Source organism: Sesamum indicum, linkage group LG6 (assembly GCF_000512975.1).
Source record: "Sesamum indicum cultivar Zhongzhi No. 13 linkage group LG6, S_indicum_v1.0, whole genome shotgun sequence".
Classification (NCBI taxonomy): domain Eukaryota; kingdom Viridiplantae; phylum Streptophyta; class Magnoliopsida; order Lamiales; family Pedaliaceae; genus Sesamum; species Sesamum indicum.
The window spans coordinates 8,328,367-8,344,429 of NC_026150.1; the positions used below are offsets into that span (position 1 = coordinate 8,328,367).

The window sequence follows — 16,063 nt, forward strand, 5'->3', positions numbered from 1 at the left end:
CATATCCATTTGAAAATGCATAACATCAATTCCAAAGAGCTGCATCCACTCATTTGAAAAGTTTGATTGTAATGTTCAAACAAACTTTAAATTTCAAAGACGGATAGATACATATTGTAAACCATTAAGTATTTGAGTGCCTATCTCTATCCCAACCAAGACAACTCATTTAATTTGATTATGCACTTGTCAATGTCTTTGCTTTTCAAATCTAATAAATAACATCAATTCCTTGGTACTAAATAGGAATATCGACAATATGTGCAGAAGTCTTAATGGTATACCAGCAGTTCCGATAGTGCGAGCCAACTTGCATCTGCTGTTTTATACGCTCGCTTGGAGTAAAAATAAATGACGTAGCAATGCTTGCACAACCCCCAGCAGTGCAGTGGGCCAAAGAGTGATATTCCTGCAGAGGGAAAGGCATAATTTCAATAAAATTAGTACGCTGCTTGTCATAAAACGTATTAATTAGACAGAAAATAGTATAGACGACTAATTCCTGCGTCAGTTTTGTTCCTCCGCAGCAACAAAGTTACATTACCCTGGGAAGAAGTGGAATCAAACTTTTTTTGACTGATTCATATGTGAAAGTGTATACAGCAGATATTGGTGCCGAACTCAAAATATTGCTGGAAATGCCGCGATAAAGCCCCGACATGCCTGAAAATAAGCTCCAAATTAGTTTCGTAGCACTTTACAAATAAATTGACAAATTAAATATCTAGTTCCCTGACTTAGTGAAATATTAATTTCCTTAAAGTTGCCAAAATTCTTGCTGACAATATACCTCTCTCAGCAATAATAGATTTGCCTATGCTGTGGAGGGGTTTCTGATCAGCACGGCAGGATTGAATAACTGTCTTAACTGTATCCATTGGATGAAGACAAAGGCTGACAAATATCCCGGCCATTGCTCCTGCAACGGCATGCTCATGCTTTGCAAGTCTATATACAGGTTTTTCCTTTCCTGACAAGCTAATTTCAACTTCAGAGGGGTCTGCTAGGACAAATGTCATCCCCTGATCGTGATGCTCATGCAGGCCATTACTACTGGCCTCTATGCTATTTTCAAGATCATTAGTACTTGATGCAATATTGGTGTCTTGGGAATCTGCATCACATCTTGAAGTGAAGATCTTACAATCAGTCTCTTCAATATATTGGCCATGCACAACATCATTTTCTGAGCATGTCATAGTAGCCATCTTCAAGTCTAAGTTGGCCGCTTCATGAAATGAATCTAAAGGTTGTGCAGTTTCAGGGTTAGAAGTAGAAATTCCTGAAGTTAAATTACTAGATTTACTTGTTGCATCAGCAGGCACACAGCCAGCACCTGAATTTGTCGAACAATCACAGGTAAAATAGTTACTTGTCCATTTGCCCTCAATCTTAATAGAGTTTACCTGATTCTTTTGCTTGGCAAAAGCAAGTTCACTCATCCATCCATATGCTCTTCTAAAATTAGGTGCTATTCCTGTACTCCAAAGACAATTCTCTATGGAGTACGCGCCAATCCTTGTGGACTTCGTGAGGACTGTCCTCTGGAAAGGAAAATTTTCATAACAAGGTGGAGGCCAAGATGTTTTCCAGTTCACTATCAAATTCTCTACATTTTCTTGCACTTTCCCGGAGTTTGCTTTGCTATTCATATAGCCTGGGCAAGGATGATCATAAGCCAAATTTGATGCAGGGAAAGTTCCTTCATCAGTAGAATAGTGAAGTACGCCTCCCTCCTGGATGACCTTGGTTTCCCTGGTGGAATTTGTTTTAGGCAGAAGAACAGAAAGAGGCTTTTTGGCACGACTCCATGCATCGCCTACTGCAGATATTAGGTCGGCTGTGCTTAACATCTCAGAAGATTGGGGATCAGAATGTCTACAGGAACACTTATCATTTTCTGAGGGAGCTATATCTGTATATTCAAAATCGGCAAGCTCAAACAGTGGGCCCTTAAATGGATCGTTCTTATGTTTGACAGAGATTTTCTCATTTCTTGGGCATACACTATCCCCAGCCATCTTTTATATTCGTGAAGAAGGCAGATGGATAGAGTTGCAACTGCACTATCAACAATTAGGTTGAATTAGTAAATGTATAAATAAGGCTACTAAGTCATAAAATCATTTTATGGAGTGCATGAATGAATCTGACAAAACTTCTCATGTTATTAACTCAGTTACTAAATTGTGAGGCAGCTTAACGGAAGATATTCCAGATAGAAGAAAATGCAGAAGGATTATGTGGCCGAGAATATGTCTCTTTGAAGAAAACCTTAGTTTGAGAGAATCGTGCTATCCAAAATGCAGGAAACTACTGATCAAACAATATGAGCCTTAACAATTAACAAACTCACCCAAGCCTAAAGAAAATCCCTAGCTTGAGTTATATACGCATCCAGCGCAAGTCAAACATGCTAATGCTGGATTAAACACGAGCAAGCTGAAAAAACTTCATCCTTTTACACATTCCATGATGAATTTGAGTTAAACCATCCAAGTTGAGATGTTTTGAAATGCTTAAATTTGACAATCTTGTTTCCTTATAACTCTTAACATACGTCCTATTTAAATGGAATAATCCCTATCTGAAGACAAATTGGATCGTTGAGGACTTACATTGTCAAAGTTGGATGAAACTTGAACCAAATAAACTGGAAAACCATCCACATAAAACTCCATACTATCATAGACAATATGAGTTACATGTACATTAATGCGGATGAGCTCCACCAAGTTAAATTTAACAGTCTAGTTCCTTCTTTGGTGAGTCTATAACAAAACCATATACTAATATAGAAGGAAAGAAACGTGCAAATAAACATACTCGTACCAGTCAACGCTTCTCTCTATTATCCAACCAAGATCCAATTATGCTTTCTCCAATGGAAACAACCAATTGATAAACAACTCATAATCCCTGATATAAAGCATAACATCCATTAAAAGACTCTAAGATTCTCACTTAAACAATTAAAACTAAAAAATTCAAGTAAAATGCGATACCTATAATGCAACAGGGGAAGTACACAAACAGACAAAGACACCCTCTGAGCTCAACGCCGAACAAGAAAGGAAGGGTTTCAAAAGAACCCATTTGAATTTTGAACCGAGAGAAAGAAAACATTCATCAAAGACTGTGGCTTTTCTCCTTTCTTTGGCATTGAACAGCACAAGAATCAACAACCCACAAAAAGTAGATGCATATATGAATAAAGAGAGGAACGTTTTACAAGTTTACAACTGAAATCTTGAGATATATGAATTAAGAGACGAATGTTTACAACTGAAAACTTGACAAGACTGAAATTTTTCGAGTTTTCTTTTCTGGAAGTAGGGGTTTTAGAGGTGGGGTTTATGCAAAAACATCCGTGGGATGAAAATAAATTGGATTTGGGATGAAATTGAAGGGTCATGGTCGGGCAAAAGCACTACTCTTTCCTACTTTTGGTCAATTTCAATTCTTTTCTTCTATTTCCCTAAAGCCCATAATTTTTTCAGTAGGTGTCATTGGATGTTCACGGTCAAATACCATAAAATTACTCACAGAACATCAAGTCGTTGTAGTATAGTGGTGAGTATTCCCGCCTGTCACGCGGGCGACCCGGGTTCGATCCCCGGCAACGGCGTCAGCTATTTTTGTTCTTTAAAACATGTTTCAGTTCTTTGTTCTTTCTTTTTGTCAATTAACATGTTTCAGTTCTTTTAAGTTTTAACTACTGAAGTTGCTTTCTCTCTTTGACTTCTTGTCTGCTTTTTGGCTCAGTTCTTTATAAAATTTAGGTTAACTACACTTAAATTTCTTTTAAAAATATAAAATTATATTTTCCTCCATTTCAAAAATTATAATTACACCCCTTCCAAAAATTTACTATTTACACTTTACCACCTCTCGTAGGCTGGCATTAGCAAAAATTTACGTAATGTTTTTACTAAAGTTAGCATTTTTCTTTCAAATCTAACAAAAGGGAGTCAGGTGTAAATAGAAAATTCTCGGAGGGAGTGTAAGTGTAATTCAAAATTTTTTTAAGAAAGTGTAATTTCATATTTTCAAAAGGAGTCTAAATGCAGTTAATTCTAAAATTTCAGTTAGCTTATGGTTGTAATCCTTTCTTTTTAATCATCAAGTGTTTGTATTTGTCAAATCTTAGACATTGCAAATTGCCTCAGCAAGTCCTTTGTTCTTGTTCTTGTTTGTTCTTTCAGTAGGACTTGGATTCTGCATGAGAAGTTGTTCATCAAAATGTTGAAGAGATATGAGATGGAAAAAGGTAAAAACAGATGGGTCGTTTTCATTTATTGCATAGGTACAATGAGAAAAGTGAAAATGTCATTACACTGAACCTCCCACTTCTCAGGAAAAACTTCCCTTCATCACTTATAGCAACCTCATAAATTACAAAAAGAATGAAATATCTGAAAGGACCGCTACTTCTCTCGAAACGGGCCGCTATTCCCTCCCTAGTCCCTATCTTTCTAAGAATATGAACAGTGTGGTGTCTAGTTTCATTTTTTTGGCTGTATAAGAACTGAATTTTGCCGGAAAAACTGTTTTTCTGCCTCCGAATGTGGTCACACTGGATTGAGAAATATAGCGCAGACAATCAGCTGATCTCTGCATCCATCTGACCTCAAGTTTTTATCACGATCATGTTGGATTTATCAATGGTGCATCAATCATGTTCACTGGAAGATGAAGCTACCTGGAGCGTGCCTTTGAACGATTTAGCTTACTGTGATCAACATGGGCTGAATCTCCATCGCCCTAAGCGATCAGTTATTGGTCCTGTGTCTTTGCTCAGCTCATTTCAGAAGGCTATACTCGAGCAATTGGAGAGAACGGTGGATTGATTACGAAAGATGGCAAGACTTCCTCCATCTTCTTGTTAACTGTAGATTTCTCTTCCTCTGCTATGGCATCTATCAAGTTTTTAATTTCCTCTTCGGCAAATACCCTCAATGAGTCACTTTGCAGCATTTGTTTGCTTCTCGCCTGCCCAACAGCAGTGGAGGCTTCTGCAGCATGCAAAATAGCAACACATATGGAGAATGCTTGCAATGAAGATAACTGTGCATGGAAGTCAACTTCATATTTTCCGTCCTCGACTTTCCGCATTGTGAATGCAGGTATATTATCTTTTCTTCCCTGTAAGAAATTAGGCAATGCAGAATTGTCAGACACCTAGTGCGTTACTTTGTACTACTTGGTATGCATGGATGGTATAGAACTTATTTCTACTAAAACCTATTGCAAAGGCAAATTGATCTGACATCAGATGGGGAGAATTACCTGAACAAAGAGTTCTGCAGGGTGCTGATTGTCCATAAACGGAAGGCCCTCGGCAATATTAAAATTTGGATTTTCAAAAACATCAAGGGAGCATGACATGTCCCAACCGCCACAGTCACATCCTCCGCCTATCCTCCACCTATCAAGTAATGGTGAAGGTCCACGACTTTCAGGACTTGGCAAACTGTGGTTTCCAGCAGGGATCACAACGTGCATCTTGCCAGGACTTTTCGTGTCAGAAATCACCTCATTTTCCTGCTCAATCTGACAAAGTTCGAGCAAATTAGGAAGCAGCCTATCCATCTTCCTGTCCTCACTCCTGAGTTTCAGACTCTCCCTTTTCTGAAACGGGACTTGCATAATGATTGCTGCAATTTCTAGGTCTGGATGCAATTCTGATGCTACCAGAGGCTGTGTTTCAAAGTGACCACTGTCACGCAAATGCTTAAGTTGACCTTTATTCTTTATCCTGCCTGGTGCTTCGTTCTGCTCACAATTAGACAAAATCTCTTCAGAAACCAGGGGTACTTTACTGACATCAGGGGAACAGCTGGAATTATCTTGAGAAGAAATACTTTTTCTTGAATGGGCAATATCATACAACACAAACTCAGTCACCATAGAATCATCAAAATCTCCAGCACCTTTCAGTTCTGTACATAGATAACAAGAAACTAGCATCTGCCCAACCATAGTGGACTCTTTGTTGTCTTTAAATCCCCATCCACTAGCATTACTCTTTCTTTTATGATGAAATGAGTGGAAGGTGTAGACCCATGTTAGAGCATTATCAACCTTCCATGTCTTCGCAACATAAACATCTTCCGGCGACTTCACAGAAAACTCAAAACAAGGCAGCCCCTGCTTATTTTCCAACTTTAGGAGGCCATGAAGGTGTGCAGGAGAAGACAGAGGAACCGAATTATGGTTCTCTTTCTTTTCACACTGAGAGTTGCACCCCACATGTTGCTGCTTGTCAGATAAATCATTCTGCAGGGTTCTGCAAATTGTTTCATTATGACTCATGCCCACGTGCGTGCTTACTCTTTCCGAGCCAGTTTCCTTGGCACAACTCATAGGACCTCTGTGGGATTTGGATTTAACAAACGGATCAAACATCTTTCTGACAGGAGTAAACCGGGCTTTTGGACTGCTTGGTTTGGAGCCCTCACTCTCTGATTGTGCGGGTGAATGAGGCAAAGCTAATTTCGCCGACAACGACTTGTGCAAATTGACAACCAGATCTCTTTGTTCTGAGCTGTTACTAGCCTTTATTGGAGCAAATGCAGATTTGGATGTTATCATGAGATCCTGAACAGACTGCTTATCTGAGGATTGTTTTCTGCTTTTATCCGAGCAAGCAATATTTTGTGGGCCGGTTCTTCTTGGAATAGAGTAGAGAGAATAATTTATTGAATCCCGGGAACACAAGTCGATCTGGCTTTTACAAAGAGCACTCGTACTTTGTTCAGAGAGAGACATTGTTGAGGACCTATTTCGCTCCACCACTGAGCTATCTTCATCCGAACTACATAATGAATCAATAATTCCTAATGAGGACGTACATGCACTTCCTCTTGAAAACTCAATTTTTTTCCTTCCAGCAACAGCATCAGTTCCCTTCATCCGATTCACTTCTTGAGAACTTTGATAGACCGAACCCCGCTTCAGCACTTCATTATGCTCTTCATTGCCTCTTCTGGATCGAGCATCTCTACAAGACGCACTACGGTAACGATTAAAGTTAATCTCTCTGAAGTTTCCATTGAGGTTCTGTATATCATTTCCGCATTTGGGCTTTCCGTTTGATTTTCTACTTGCAACTTTTGAACGAGGCCGAGGAGCTGGAAGGACAGTTGTAGGACTTCCATCTACAACGCAATACTTGTCAAAGTCTAATTCCATGTTTGCTCACTTTAGCGTCATCGATCAATCTTCCTGACAGACAGAATAAAATGACGAAATAGATTAGTGAAGTCTCATGGGACCCTGATTACATACTGCATTGAACCAGACAGGCAATTCAAAGATCAATCATGAAGCAAATAATCGGCCTGAATGCCAATGAGATGTTTCTGAATTTGTGAAGATGAAGAATTAGCAGAGAGGCAACATCAGAAAGAAATCAAATTTACTTGCCAATTACAGACTAAAGAGCACTAATTATTACCAAGAACTAGGAAACTCACATCAGTGTAACACTATATGCTGGCAGAATCCAGAAAGTGATAATGGAGCAACCCCAAATGTATTAGTATGCATACAAATTCATATGCAATTACTAACTATAACAGATCTAAGAAATAAGACTAAGAACAGAAAAATTGAAGTGACACAACTCAAAAATAAAACAGGCAAGTCCAATTAGCTTAATTGTTGTACCCATATCTTCAGTTTAACCAAGAAGATGATAGCTATGAAGCTATAACACCTGAAGCAAAGAATCTGACTTTCCCCACACTTCAAAGATGGATTTCAAGATCCTATACCACAATGCCAACAAGCTCTGGGACCCTACTAATAACTTTAAGACACACAAAAGATAGAACCCATTAAAGATGCAATTTTTTATGCAACCTAATACTCATAACAAGTGTCTTAACTAAGAAAAGAACATGATTAAAAGACAACATTTGTAGAGATATTTTCATTCCTAGCCAATGAAAGTACAATTTCCATGGAAAACGAACATACCCCAGTTCAGATCTCAGAGAAGAAAGCCAAAGAAAAACCCCAGAAATTGCTAGTAAAAGCAATCATTTGCTCCTTCTCTTGAGCTCAAAGGCTTGTCTGAGAGAACGGCGTCACATTCAGATAATAATCCAGGAAAGAAAACGTCAAAAGAAGCTCTTGTCAAAGAACAGTCGTGATAGTAGGAGTTGGAGATTTAGCACTGAGAATCTGTTCCTCCCAAAGAATCAAGAAAAAGTAGTGTAGATTGGTAGAATGAAGCAAAAGAAAACAATGAAGACCAGCCCACCAACAGTAAAGTTAAATAATATGCACAAAAGTGAACATGCATGCCTATTTTTTTTTTATTTTCTTGGGGGTGGGGGGAATGGGTGAAAATGAACGAATCTTACTCTCACTCACATGAGGACTGGAGAGACAAAGAGCTGCTAAGCCTGTTTTAGTGTCCACTAGAAAAGCCAGAGAGGTTCTTTGACTCATCATATGTTGCTGTTTTCCATGTTCAATGTGTGTGTGTGTGTTTTTATCTCTGACGTTACTTTTTAGGACACTGTTTTAAGTGCATTCAGGATTGGTAGCCTGATCCAAAGACAATAATATCCCCCCTATAACGCCACCTTCTGGTCTTCAGTCAGGGGTAGTTTGGGGTTTCCACCTGGGGTTGGGGTGGGGGGTGGGTAGGTCCAATAATAAAACGAGAAGCACTGCAGCAGAGATTATTATTTTATGATATTGGGAAATGCAGATTTAGATTTGATTAATTGCTTCTCTTTGCCATTTCTCACTAATCACTAATTACAATTGCCATTATTTTAATATTAGCAAAGGGAATCCCTCCCTTCATTTATGTCTTCTCCATCTCCCCACAATTTATTCCAATATTAAATGTAGGGGAGGCTGCATTTGCATTTGCATTTCCCTCCATTTATGTCACCCTTAATTACTCTTACTATTCTCTAAGTACAACACGTATTGCATATACCCTTCTATCGCTCGAAACATACAAAAAAAAAAAAAGTCCATCCCGTTAGACACTGTTAATGCTGCTGTTAGTTTTGTGATACTTAATTGGATCTTTGTGATTGTTGGGAGTGACCGTTTGTAATAAAATTGATTCATGTTTAAGGGTTGGAGTCTTTGAAAGTGCTAAATTGTTCTAGAGAAAAGGGCATTAGATGGGAAATTTAAGATGCAAGGATATTAGAATAGAGTGGAAGGGTGTGGGAATTAAAAGAAGTGGTTGGAATGGGAAACATAGAGAGAAAAGTAGAGCAAGTATTTAAACCTTTTAACTCATAGTTAGTTAAAAGCATTGATCATGACATTGACTTGTTTCAATTTAAGGTAGATTGATGTGTTTACTTTCCGCCTCTTTTTTGGGAGGCGTAAGTATTTATGTGAAGTAATAGTGTTGGGGTCCATGAAGTGAAAATTTTGATTCAAATTGAACTTTATTGAATTTGAATCAATTATACGAGTGTAATATATTTATAATATAATTAGTGTATAATTTAAAATAAAATGATTAATCATATGACAATTGTATTACGTTTAGTCTATAATTGATTTGCTTCACCCCATTTGATTTGAGTAAGAATCTTTGGGCAATAAAGCTACACATGGATGGAACCACACTGGAATCTACCTTCAAATCTAAGGATTGGTATTGTACATTATCGTTTTTTAGCAAATCAGCAGTTAGGTTTCTTTTTTTTTTCTCCCTATAAATTTTATTTTTAATTTGATAATGTTGTGTTATGGTTTTATGTGGTGAAGAGAAAGAAGAGACATGAGTTGAGAAATATGGAAGAAGGGATACTATTGTTTGGATGGGTAGTGACAAAATAATGGAAATTGAAGGCATGTGATTGGTCGGTCAATGTGTCTTCCTATTTCCCTCTGTACTTCACTTCTTTCCCAATTTTATCTCTCATCACTAATGTTTTTCTTTTCTATTCTTTAGAACAAAATGAATTTGGACTAAAAAGAATCATAACAGAAATTGGAGTTTTGGGTCCACTCTTCTACCTCATTTCACTTTCCATCTTTGTTTTGAGGCAGCTTCTATCTATATTGCTTTTATTTAGAGAACCAAAAACGACGTGTAAAGTAAAATAAGCAACAAACTCTGAGCTTAATGTCGGGTGTGGTACTTCATTTCATTTTCCATTATCTTTCAACAAACAACATATAGATGAATTTAGAAAGAATAATCAGAAGAAAGGCCCACATGATCTATCCATAGTAGCTCCAATTAAACTAGTGACTGCAAAATAGTTCCTCTTACATACTTCCACTCCCTCTCCACTTCTGATTACTTCCGGCCCCAAATCTGTGCAACTATCTTAAACTCTCACTACCAAAGTTCTAAGATTTTACCTATAATCGCCAAAACTACTGTAATGCGTCTGTCAAGTTCTAGAACTAGGCCAAAATTACACTCAACTCTAAATACGCTAGCTATTAGTTTGACCTGATGCACCGTCTTCCCTACCTTGCATACCTAAACTACCGACACAATTAGCTATCCACAGGCAACGTCATGAAATTAACCCATTTACAGAGACGACGTAAACCACAATACACACAACACTGGGTGTTGGATGCACATGTTACTTAGCCTTGGTGGTGGCAGGAGTTTCCTCGGCTCTAGTCTTGTTAAATGATCTCTGGTTCTCCAGTACCGGCACAAATGCTTCCGTTGTTTTCTTCAGGACATCATTTGCTCCTCTCTCAGCTCCACGCGGACTCACCAAATTCTTCTCAACATCTTCAAACTTGGCTGTGGCCAATGGTGCAGTGCCCACGGTCTTGCCAGAACTTGGCCCTTCTATCGTCAATGCGGCAGCATCATCTCTAGAAGCATACCAGGTATTGCCACAGGCAACACATTCCAGCTGAGAACACAACACAAAGTAACCTAGTTATAGCACATCGGATACCAGATCTATGATGAGCAAAAAGGGTCCCAGAAAAGACAGCAAGACATGCAATATGATCTGATTGTTCAGCAAAAGAAAATAACAACATCCATTGGTCAACCTGCCAGCAGAAATAAGAAGCTTGGCGACATATGATCCATTAACCAGTTACATACTTATAATCAATCTTCAACTCTCATGTTTAATAGTTTGAGAAGTGTCAATCTTCAATCATACTTACATCTCAATAATTTTAAGTGAGAGTTTGGGCCCAAATCAATCTACCAAGTCTCGAGTGCTCTGAGCTTTAGCCAATAACAATGTTACTTTCACATAAAGTAGAATAAATTGAAGCAGCCAATTTAAGAACCTGGTAGCGGTCGCCATGTCCGGTTTGAATAATATCTATCAAACCCACTTGTTTCTCCATGCATCTTTTACAACGAGCATCAGTCATCTGGCCCCATTAAATAGAACCCATAAAATAAAACAGAAAGATACCAAATTAGAAAACCAAGTAATGAAAATTTTGACAAAGAGAAGCTAGAAAAATTTAATATCCATTTTACAAGCAAAATCAAGTCTCTTCCACAAAATGATGACATAAGAACACACTGAATAACCTGCATGCGCCCCGACTCCTCTGGCTGCCTGCTTGCCAGTTCCTCTGCTGTTAACCCCTCCTGAGAGAACAGAGAAGTATAAGTAAAAAGTTTCGGCCAAAATTAGATTTAGACACCATGCAAATTCCTAGTTGGATAGTAAACGCCAGCTAAGCCAAATACAATAGCATGAGGCTCAGAATAAGTCGAGTGCATGAGAAGGCTCAATGATTTAAAAAGCTTTTTTGCTAGGTTAACACAAAGCCAGAAGGTCTGAGAAAAGATAGCACAAGTAACTTCCAGTCAACAAGTTATCATATAAACAGACTTGTGTAGAAGGATAACAATGTCAAGCCATTGTTGAATTCAACTCCTAACTTCCACATTGATATTAAAACCACAAACATATCCTGTAATTCCAAAAATAAAAACATCCAACAGATGCGAGCACAAATAAATTACAACAAGAATTACCCATAAATTAAATCAGAAAAAAATTGGCAAAAACCTGCACCTTTAATTCATTAGGTGACATATTCAGTATCTGAGCAGGATCCAACTCCTTATTCAAGAAACGGCGAGCTAATACAGCATTGCTCTGTCATAAATTAGCAAATTCAAAGAAAAAGCAGAAGTTAGATATGAACATCGAAAATAGAACAGAAGCGGCATACATAACAAATGAGATCTAGATCATTTAAAATCAAGCATTGCGAATAGAAATCCATAGTCACTGAAACAAAATTACTACAACCTCAATGTATGAGATAACCAACAATAAGTTGGGCACCTGCATGCACAAACTTATAATGCAAACCAGTAATGCTACCTTCAGATTGAATGCTAATTGCCGCATCTTTTGGTTATACTTCTGAAAATCAGCAGAAAGTGTATCATGTGCAGCATTCTCAAGAGCAGCCACTACCGGAACAGCTGCATCTGGCCAGTCAAATGATCCACCACCCTATAAAACAAACATAGAAGGGAAACATTAAGAAGTTTCCATCAATCAGATTTATAACAGAAAAATATCTCCACAAATATTCCAATTTTCTGACCAAAGATCACACACATTTTGAATCTTGTCATGAGATTCATTTCCGTGATTTTGATTCTTGTTGTCACTGTGTTCTTCCACATCATTCTGCTGACTGGGCACAGGAGCACATACGAATTGAATTGATTGAAGAAGCTTTTCCAACCACTTGTCACGTTGTGTTTCCCCTGTCAGCAGCTTAAAATTTGAAAGAATAGTGTAATATTCTGATGCAATACCACCAGCACTTCCAGGAGTTTCTGCTTTAAATGATTGAGATCTACCTACTCCTTCGTCCTCCCTAGAAACGTCCAAAGGTGACACATTCCTCCTTCTCAAAAGTCGCTTATTCTTTATTTGATCTTCATGATCAACATTAGCGTCCCCAGGCTCAAGGTCAGGAAGGTCTCCAAGCCTTGCAAGGGTCTTTTGAACAAGAAGATCAATCTCATGCTGTTTGTTGTCTTCATAGTCTTTGTCTGTTAACTTAAAGAGCCGCCTCTGTTCAGTGTCATATACTTTTTGCACAATGAAGCCAGGGTGTTGTTTGCGATGTGGAATCTGCTTATGTAGAGGTATAAAGTGCACCACACACTTGTGCATCACAGATTCTGCAGGTACTTCATCCCTGTGGAAACTATAGAACAGTTCCCTAGTATCACTTGATTGCCAATTTCCACCTCCCCTTTTTTCTGCCTCCTCCGGACGATAGAACCACTGTCCTGTAACCATCATAGCCCCTTCCCGGGTTTGAGCAATGTCCTGTAAGCAAAATAAGAACTTAATACCACTTACAGCAAAGATAAAATCTTATAGCAAAAAGGAAACATCATTACATGGCAACATGTTTCTGAGACAAGGTATTACATTTTCAGGCACAAACTGTCATAACTTAAAAGAGTCAATAAAGGACACCATAAGATACTCCCAATCACCCTTTAATGTCGGGAACAGCACAGCATAACTATAGGTGGGTAAGAAATTCTCTAAAAAGCACCCAAAATAATGAAAATTCTAAAGAAACTTTAAGATGATCCAACCCTACACTTCAAGCTTTGATTACATAAACAATAAAACATTTGCCTAACTGAAGAGCACTCAAGATGAAAACCTAGCATCCTCACCTGTAGGCCAAGATAATAGCAAGAGAACATTTTTTCCTCAAAAAATCAATGACATCAATACAATATTTTCCACACCAGAAGGCTGTCAACGTGGCTCCAAGTTCTCAAAATGTTATTCTCCAGGAAATAAAATTTGTATGTCATCGAATGACCTTATTCTTTAGAGGCACTCAGGCATTCGAGAGAGAGATTACCTTAATTATTGCCACATAGGGCTTCTGATTTCCTTTCTCAGGAACTAAAAGCACTGGATCCTCCTAAAAATAAATCAAGATAATATGAGATTTCGACCAACTCAGCAGAAAACAATCGAACATGTTGGTTAACACCAGCACAATGTCCGAAGAAAACATTCTTTTACGAATTTAAGAAACAGCAGAAAAACAATCCACCAAATATCCTTGTCCTGAATGATCTGCGGAGTTACAGGAGTTGGACTGAGAGATGCATGCCAGATGGAACTATAATGATGTTTCATTTTCAGAGAAAGTGTTAAAAAGAATTGTTCAGGTAATGGTTTTTCTTTCTTTAGAACGCCCTTTATCCATAAATAACATGGGAAAGAATTCAGCTTTTCAAGTGTTTGAATATGATTTATGGTATACACATGTTTCCTAGACATCCAAGATTCCACATGCACATATACCACCAGGAGTGACAGTTGAGAAGGAGAGAAAGAGATACATAGATATTTTTTGTATAAACAGTTTATACCACAAAACAGAAATCAAATATAAACAAACAACCTAAAGAGAAAAACACAACAGGCGATTCTCAATTATTAAATGGTACGCCATAATTATTACGAAAATACTTAGTGTGGCTTAATTGTACAGACTACACCAGTATTTGTCTGAATCACATACCCATCTCTGGTCAAAACTGAGATACAACTATTACTTCTAATTCAAACTAACATGCAAGCCTTCTTTATAGGTCGATTTTGCATAACCTCTTCATATTCCTTGCCTTGGCATCACCTGTTCTAAAATTTACATCACCAAGTCTCCAAAGTGCTTAGAGTATCTAGAACCTCAACCATTGATGGCAAAAGGGTTAAAGAGACAATTGAGATCAAATCTTATCTGCCGTTCATTATCCCAAACTACAAACTCAATTTGATTCAATCTTTTAAATCTCCATTATGGTTGAAGAGGAGTGAGAAACAGTGTTCAATAACAAAAGTAGCAGCAACTTACAAACCAAGGTCAAAATAAGTCTTAAACCTCCAGAAAAGAATAAAATGACACAAATCAACAGGAGCCCAAGGAAACCCTAAATGTACAAATATGGAGGAAAAAGCGCCAAATAGCCTGTTGCCACTCAAAATTCACATCACAGCAACCAATAACAAAAACACTCACAAGCTGATACTGAAGACCATCGTACTCGAAGGAAGCGTAATGACTCCTCCTCCCCCTCCCTTTCCCCGAAACCCTAACCACCTCACCCAGCGGCTGTGCTTCCAAATCCTCCTGCTCCTCGTTTTCACTGGAGGCATCAGGCTCAGGCTCAGGCTCTTCGCTCTTCTTCTTCTTCTTCTTATTCTTGTTATTCTTATCTTGCTCACTCAATTTCGCTTCCTCCTCTTCCTCATCGTCATCTGGGAGGTGTACCTTTTTACGCTTCCTCTGGTTCTGATTTTCATCGCCTTTTGAGTTCCGAGAAGGCGGCACCGTATTATCCTCCTCGTCGCTGATAGCCACCTGCGCGAACCGACGATTACCCATCTCGTGCGTGAGTATGAGTGGCAATTTTCAGTTTGCGCGCGCGAAAAAGGGACTATTGGAGGCGGTGTTGCTTTGGTGTCAATTTTGGAAAACGCTTTTCCCCCTCACTCCATGTTGGGCTTTGTGGCAAAAAAGGAATAAGAAGAGACGAGTATGTGTAGTTATCTTTTCCTTTTTGAGTCTGTTGCTGTATTTTTTGGTGTTTAGCTTCTCTGCCTGTTGCTTTGTTTGAACGTCTTTGTAAGAAAAGAATTGATTTTTGGAAAATATAAATATCATCCATCGCTTTTCTCTCAAAACAAAAAAAAATGAAAAACAGAAAGACAGGACAGAGATGAAATGCAATAAGAGGGAGGAGGAAAAGTGGGAGAAAAAAATAGGGGCGACTATATAAATAAATCATCAAATTCGTTTAAAAAATTAAGTGTATCTCTTTTTTTGTTTTTGTATAAAGTTCAAATATAAATTTTACAAGAATGAGATTTGTAATGTGGATCTTTAATAATATATGAACTTTAGGCTCCTATAATTTGTATGAATTCTTCTAAAAAATTAATTATTTTATTAAACTATTATTTATAAATTGAAAAACTAATTATATATTTGATGGTGCAATTCGATTATTAGAGAAAAATTTTTAACCAAACCCATAGTACAGTGTAATCTTACT

The 16,063-nt window shown here is 38.0% G+C and overlaps 3 protein-coding genes and 1 non-coding gene across 8 annotated transcripts in view; 1 reads left to right on the plus strand and 3 right to left on the minus strand.

Moving 5' to 3' along the window:
* Positions 1–3,424, minus strand: part of LOC105164090 (probable S-adenosylmethionine carrier 2, chloroplastic) — a 4,977-nt gene extending 1,553 nt beyond the window's left edge. Inside the window, exons 1-5 of the mRNA XM_011082652.2 lie at positions 3,006–3,424; positions 2,833–2,919; positions 791–2,061; positions 545–663; positions 275–409 (exon numbers count right to left, since the gene is read on the minus strand). Of these exons, the coding sequence (XP_011080954.1) occupies positions 275–409; positions 545–663; positions 791–2,021 (1,485 nt within the window). The 5' untranslated portion in view covers positions 2,022–2,061; positions 2,833–2,919; positions 3,006–3,424. The remainder of the gene's footprint in view (positions 1–274; positions 410–544; positions 664–790; positions 2,062–2,832; positions 2,920–3,005) is intronic.
* On the plus strand, positions 3,557–3,628 carry TRNAD-GUC. Its single transcript has one exon. It is a non-coding gene; the product is annotated as a tRNA-Asp (tRNA).
* On the minus strand, positions 4,264–8,528 carry LOC110012110. 2 transcript variants are annotated; one of them, XM_020694333.1, is made up of 3 exons: positions 7,984–8,528; positions 5,290–7,223; positions 4,264–5,145 (listed from the first exon to the last, which is right to left on the minus strand). In XM_020694333.1, exons 2-3 carry the CDS (start codon positions 7,192–7,194, stop codon positions 4,816–4,818), a joined length of 2,235 nt encoding a protein of 744 aa, XP_020549992.1. In that variant the 5' UTR covers positions 7,195–7,223; positions 7,984–8,528; the 3' UTR covers positions 4,264–4,815. The 2 variants fall into 2 exon arrangements, with proteins under 2 accessions (XP_020549992.1, XP_020549991.1); XM_020694332.1 differs by having other exon boundaries at positions 5,290–7,227.
* LOC105164231 lies at positions 10,232–15,643 on the minus strand. Of its 4 annotated transcripts, none has more exons than XM_020695025.1 (9): positions 15,028–15,643; positions 13,858–13,920; positions 12,576–13,301; positions 12,333–12,467; positions 12,018–12,101; positions 11,525–11,584; positions 11,272–11,358; positions 11,143–11,201; positions 10,741–10,877 (listed from the first exon to the last, which is right to left on the minus strand). In XM_020695025.1, exons 1-8 carry the CDS (start codon positions 15,391–15,393, stop codon positions 11,178–11,180), a joined length of 1,545 nt encoding a protein of 514 aa, XP_020550684.1. In that variant the 5' UTR covers positions 15,394–15,643; the 3' UTR covers positions 10,741–10,877; positions 11,143–11,177. The 4 variants fall into 4 exon arrangements, 3 of the variants coding, with proteins under 3 accessions (XP_020550682.1, XP_020550684.1, XP_020550683.1); XM_020695024.1 differs by having other exon boundaries at positions 11,143–11,206; XM_020695023.1 differs by lacking the exon at positions 11,143–11,201 and having other exon boundaries at positions 10,232–10,877; positions 15,028–15,640.

Bases quoted from the DNA above. Each gene is read 5' to 3' on its own strand.
- LOC110012110 (XM_020694333.1), bottom strand. From the start codon at position 7,194: ATGGAATTAGACTTTGACAAGTATTGCGTTGTAGATGGAAGTCCTACA. The intron at 5,146-5,289 runs GTAATTCTCCCC...AATTTCTTACAG, and splicing joins CTGCAGAACTCTTTGTTCAG to GGAAGAAAAGATAATATACC.
- LOC105164231 (XM_020695023.1), bottom strand. From the start codon at position 15,393: ATGGGTAATCGTCGGTTCGCGCAGGTGGCTATCAGCGACGAGGAGGAT. The intron at 13,921-15,027 runs GTGAGTGTTTTT...ATTTATTTTTAG, and splicing joins ATGGTCTTCAGTATCAGCTT to GAGGATCCAGTGCTTTTAGT. The intron at 12,468-12,575 runs GTGTGTGATCTT...TTTGTTTTATAG, and splicing joins CTCATGACAAGATTCAAAAT to GGTGGTGGATCATTTGACTG.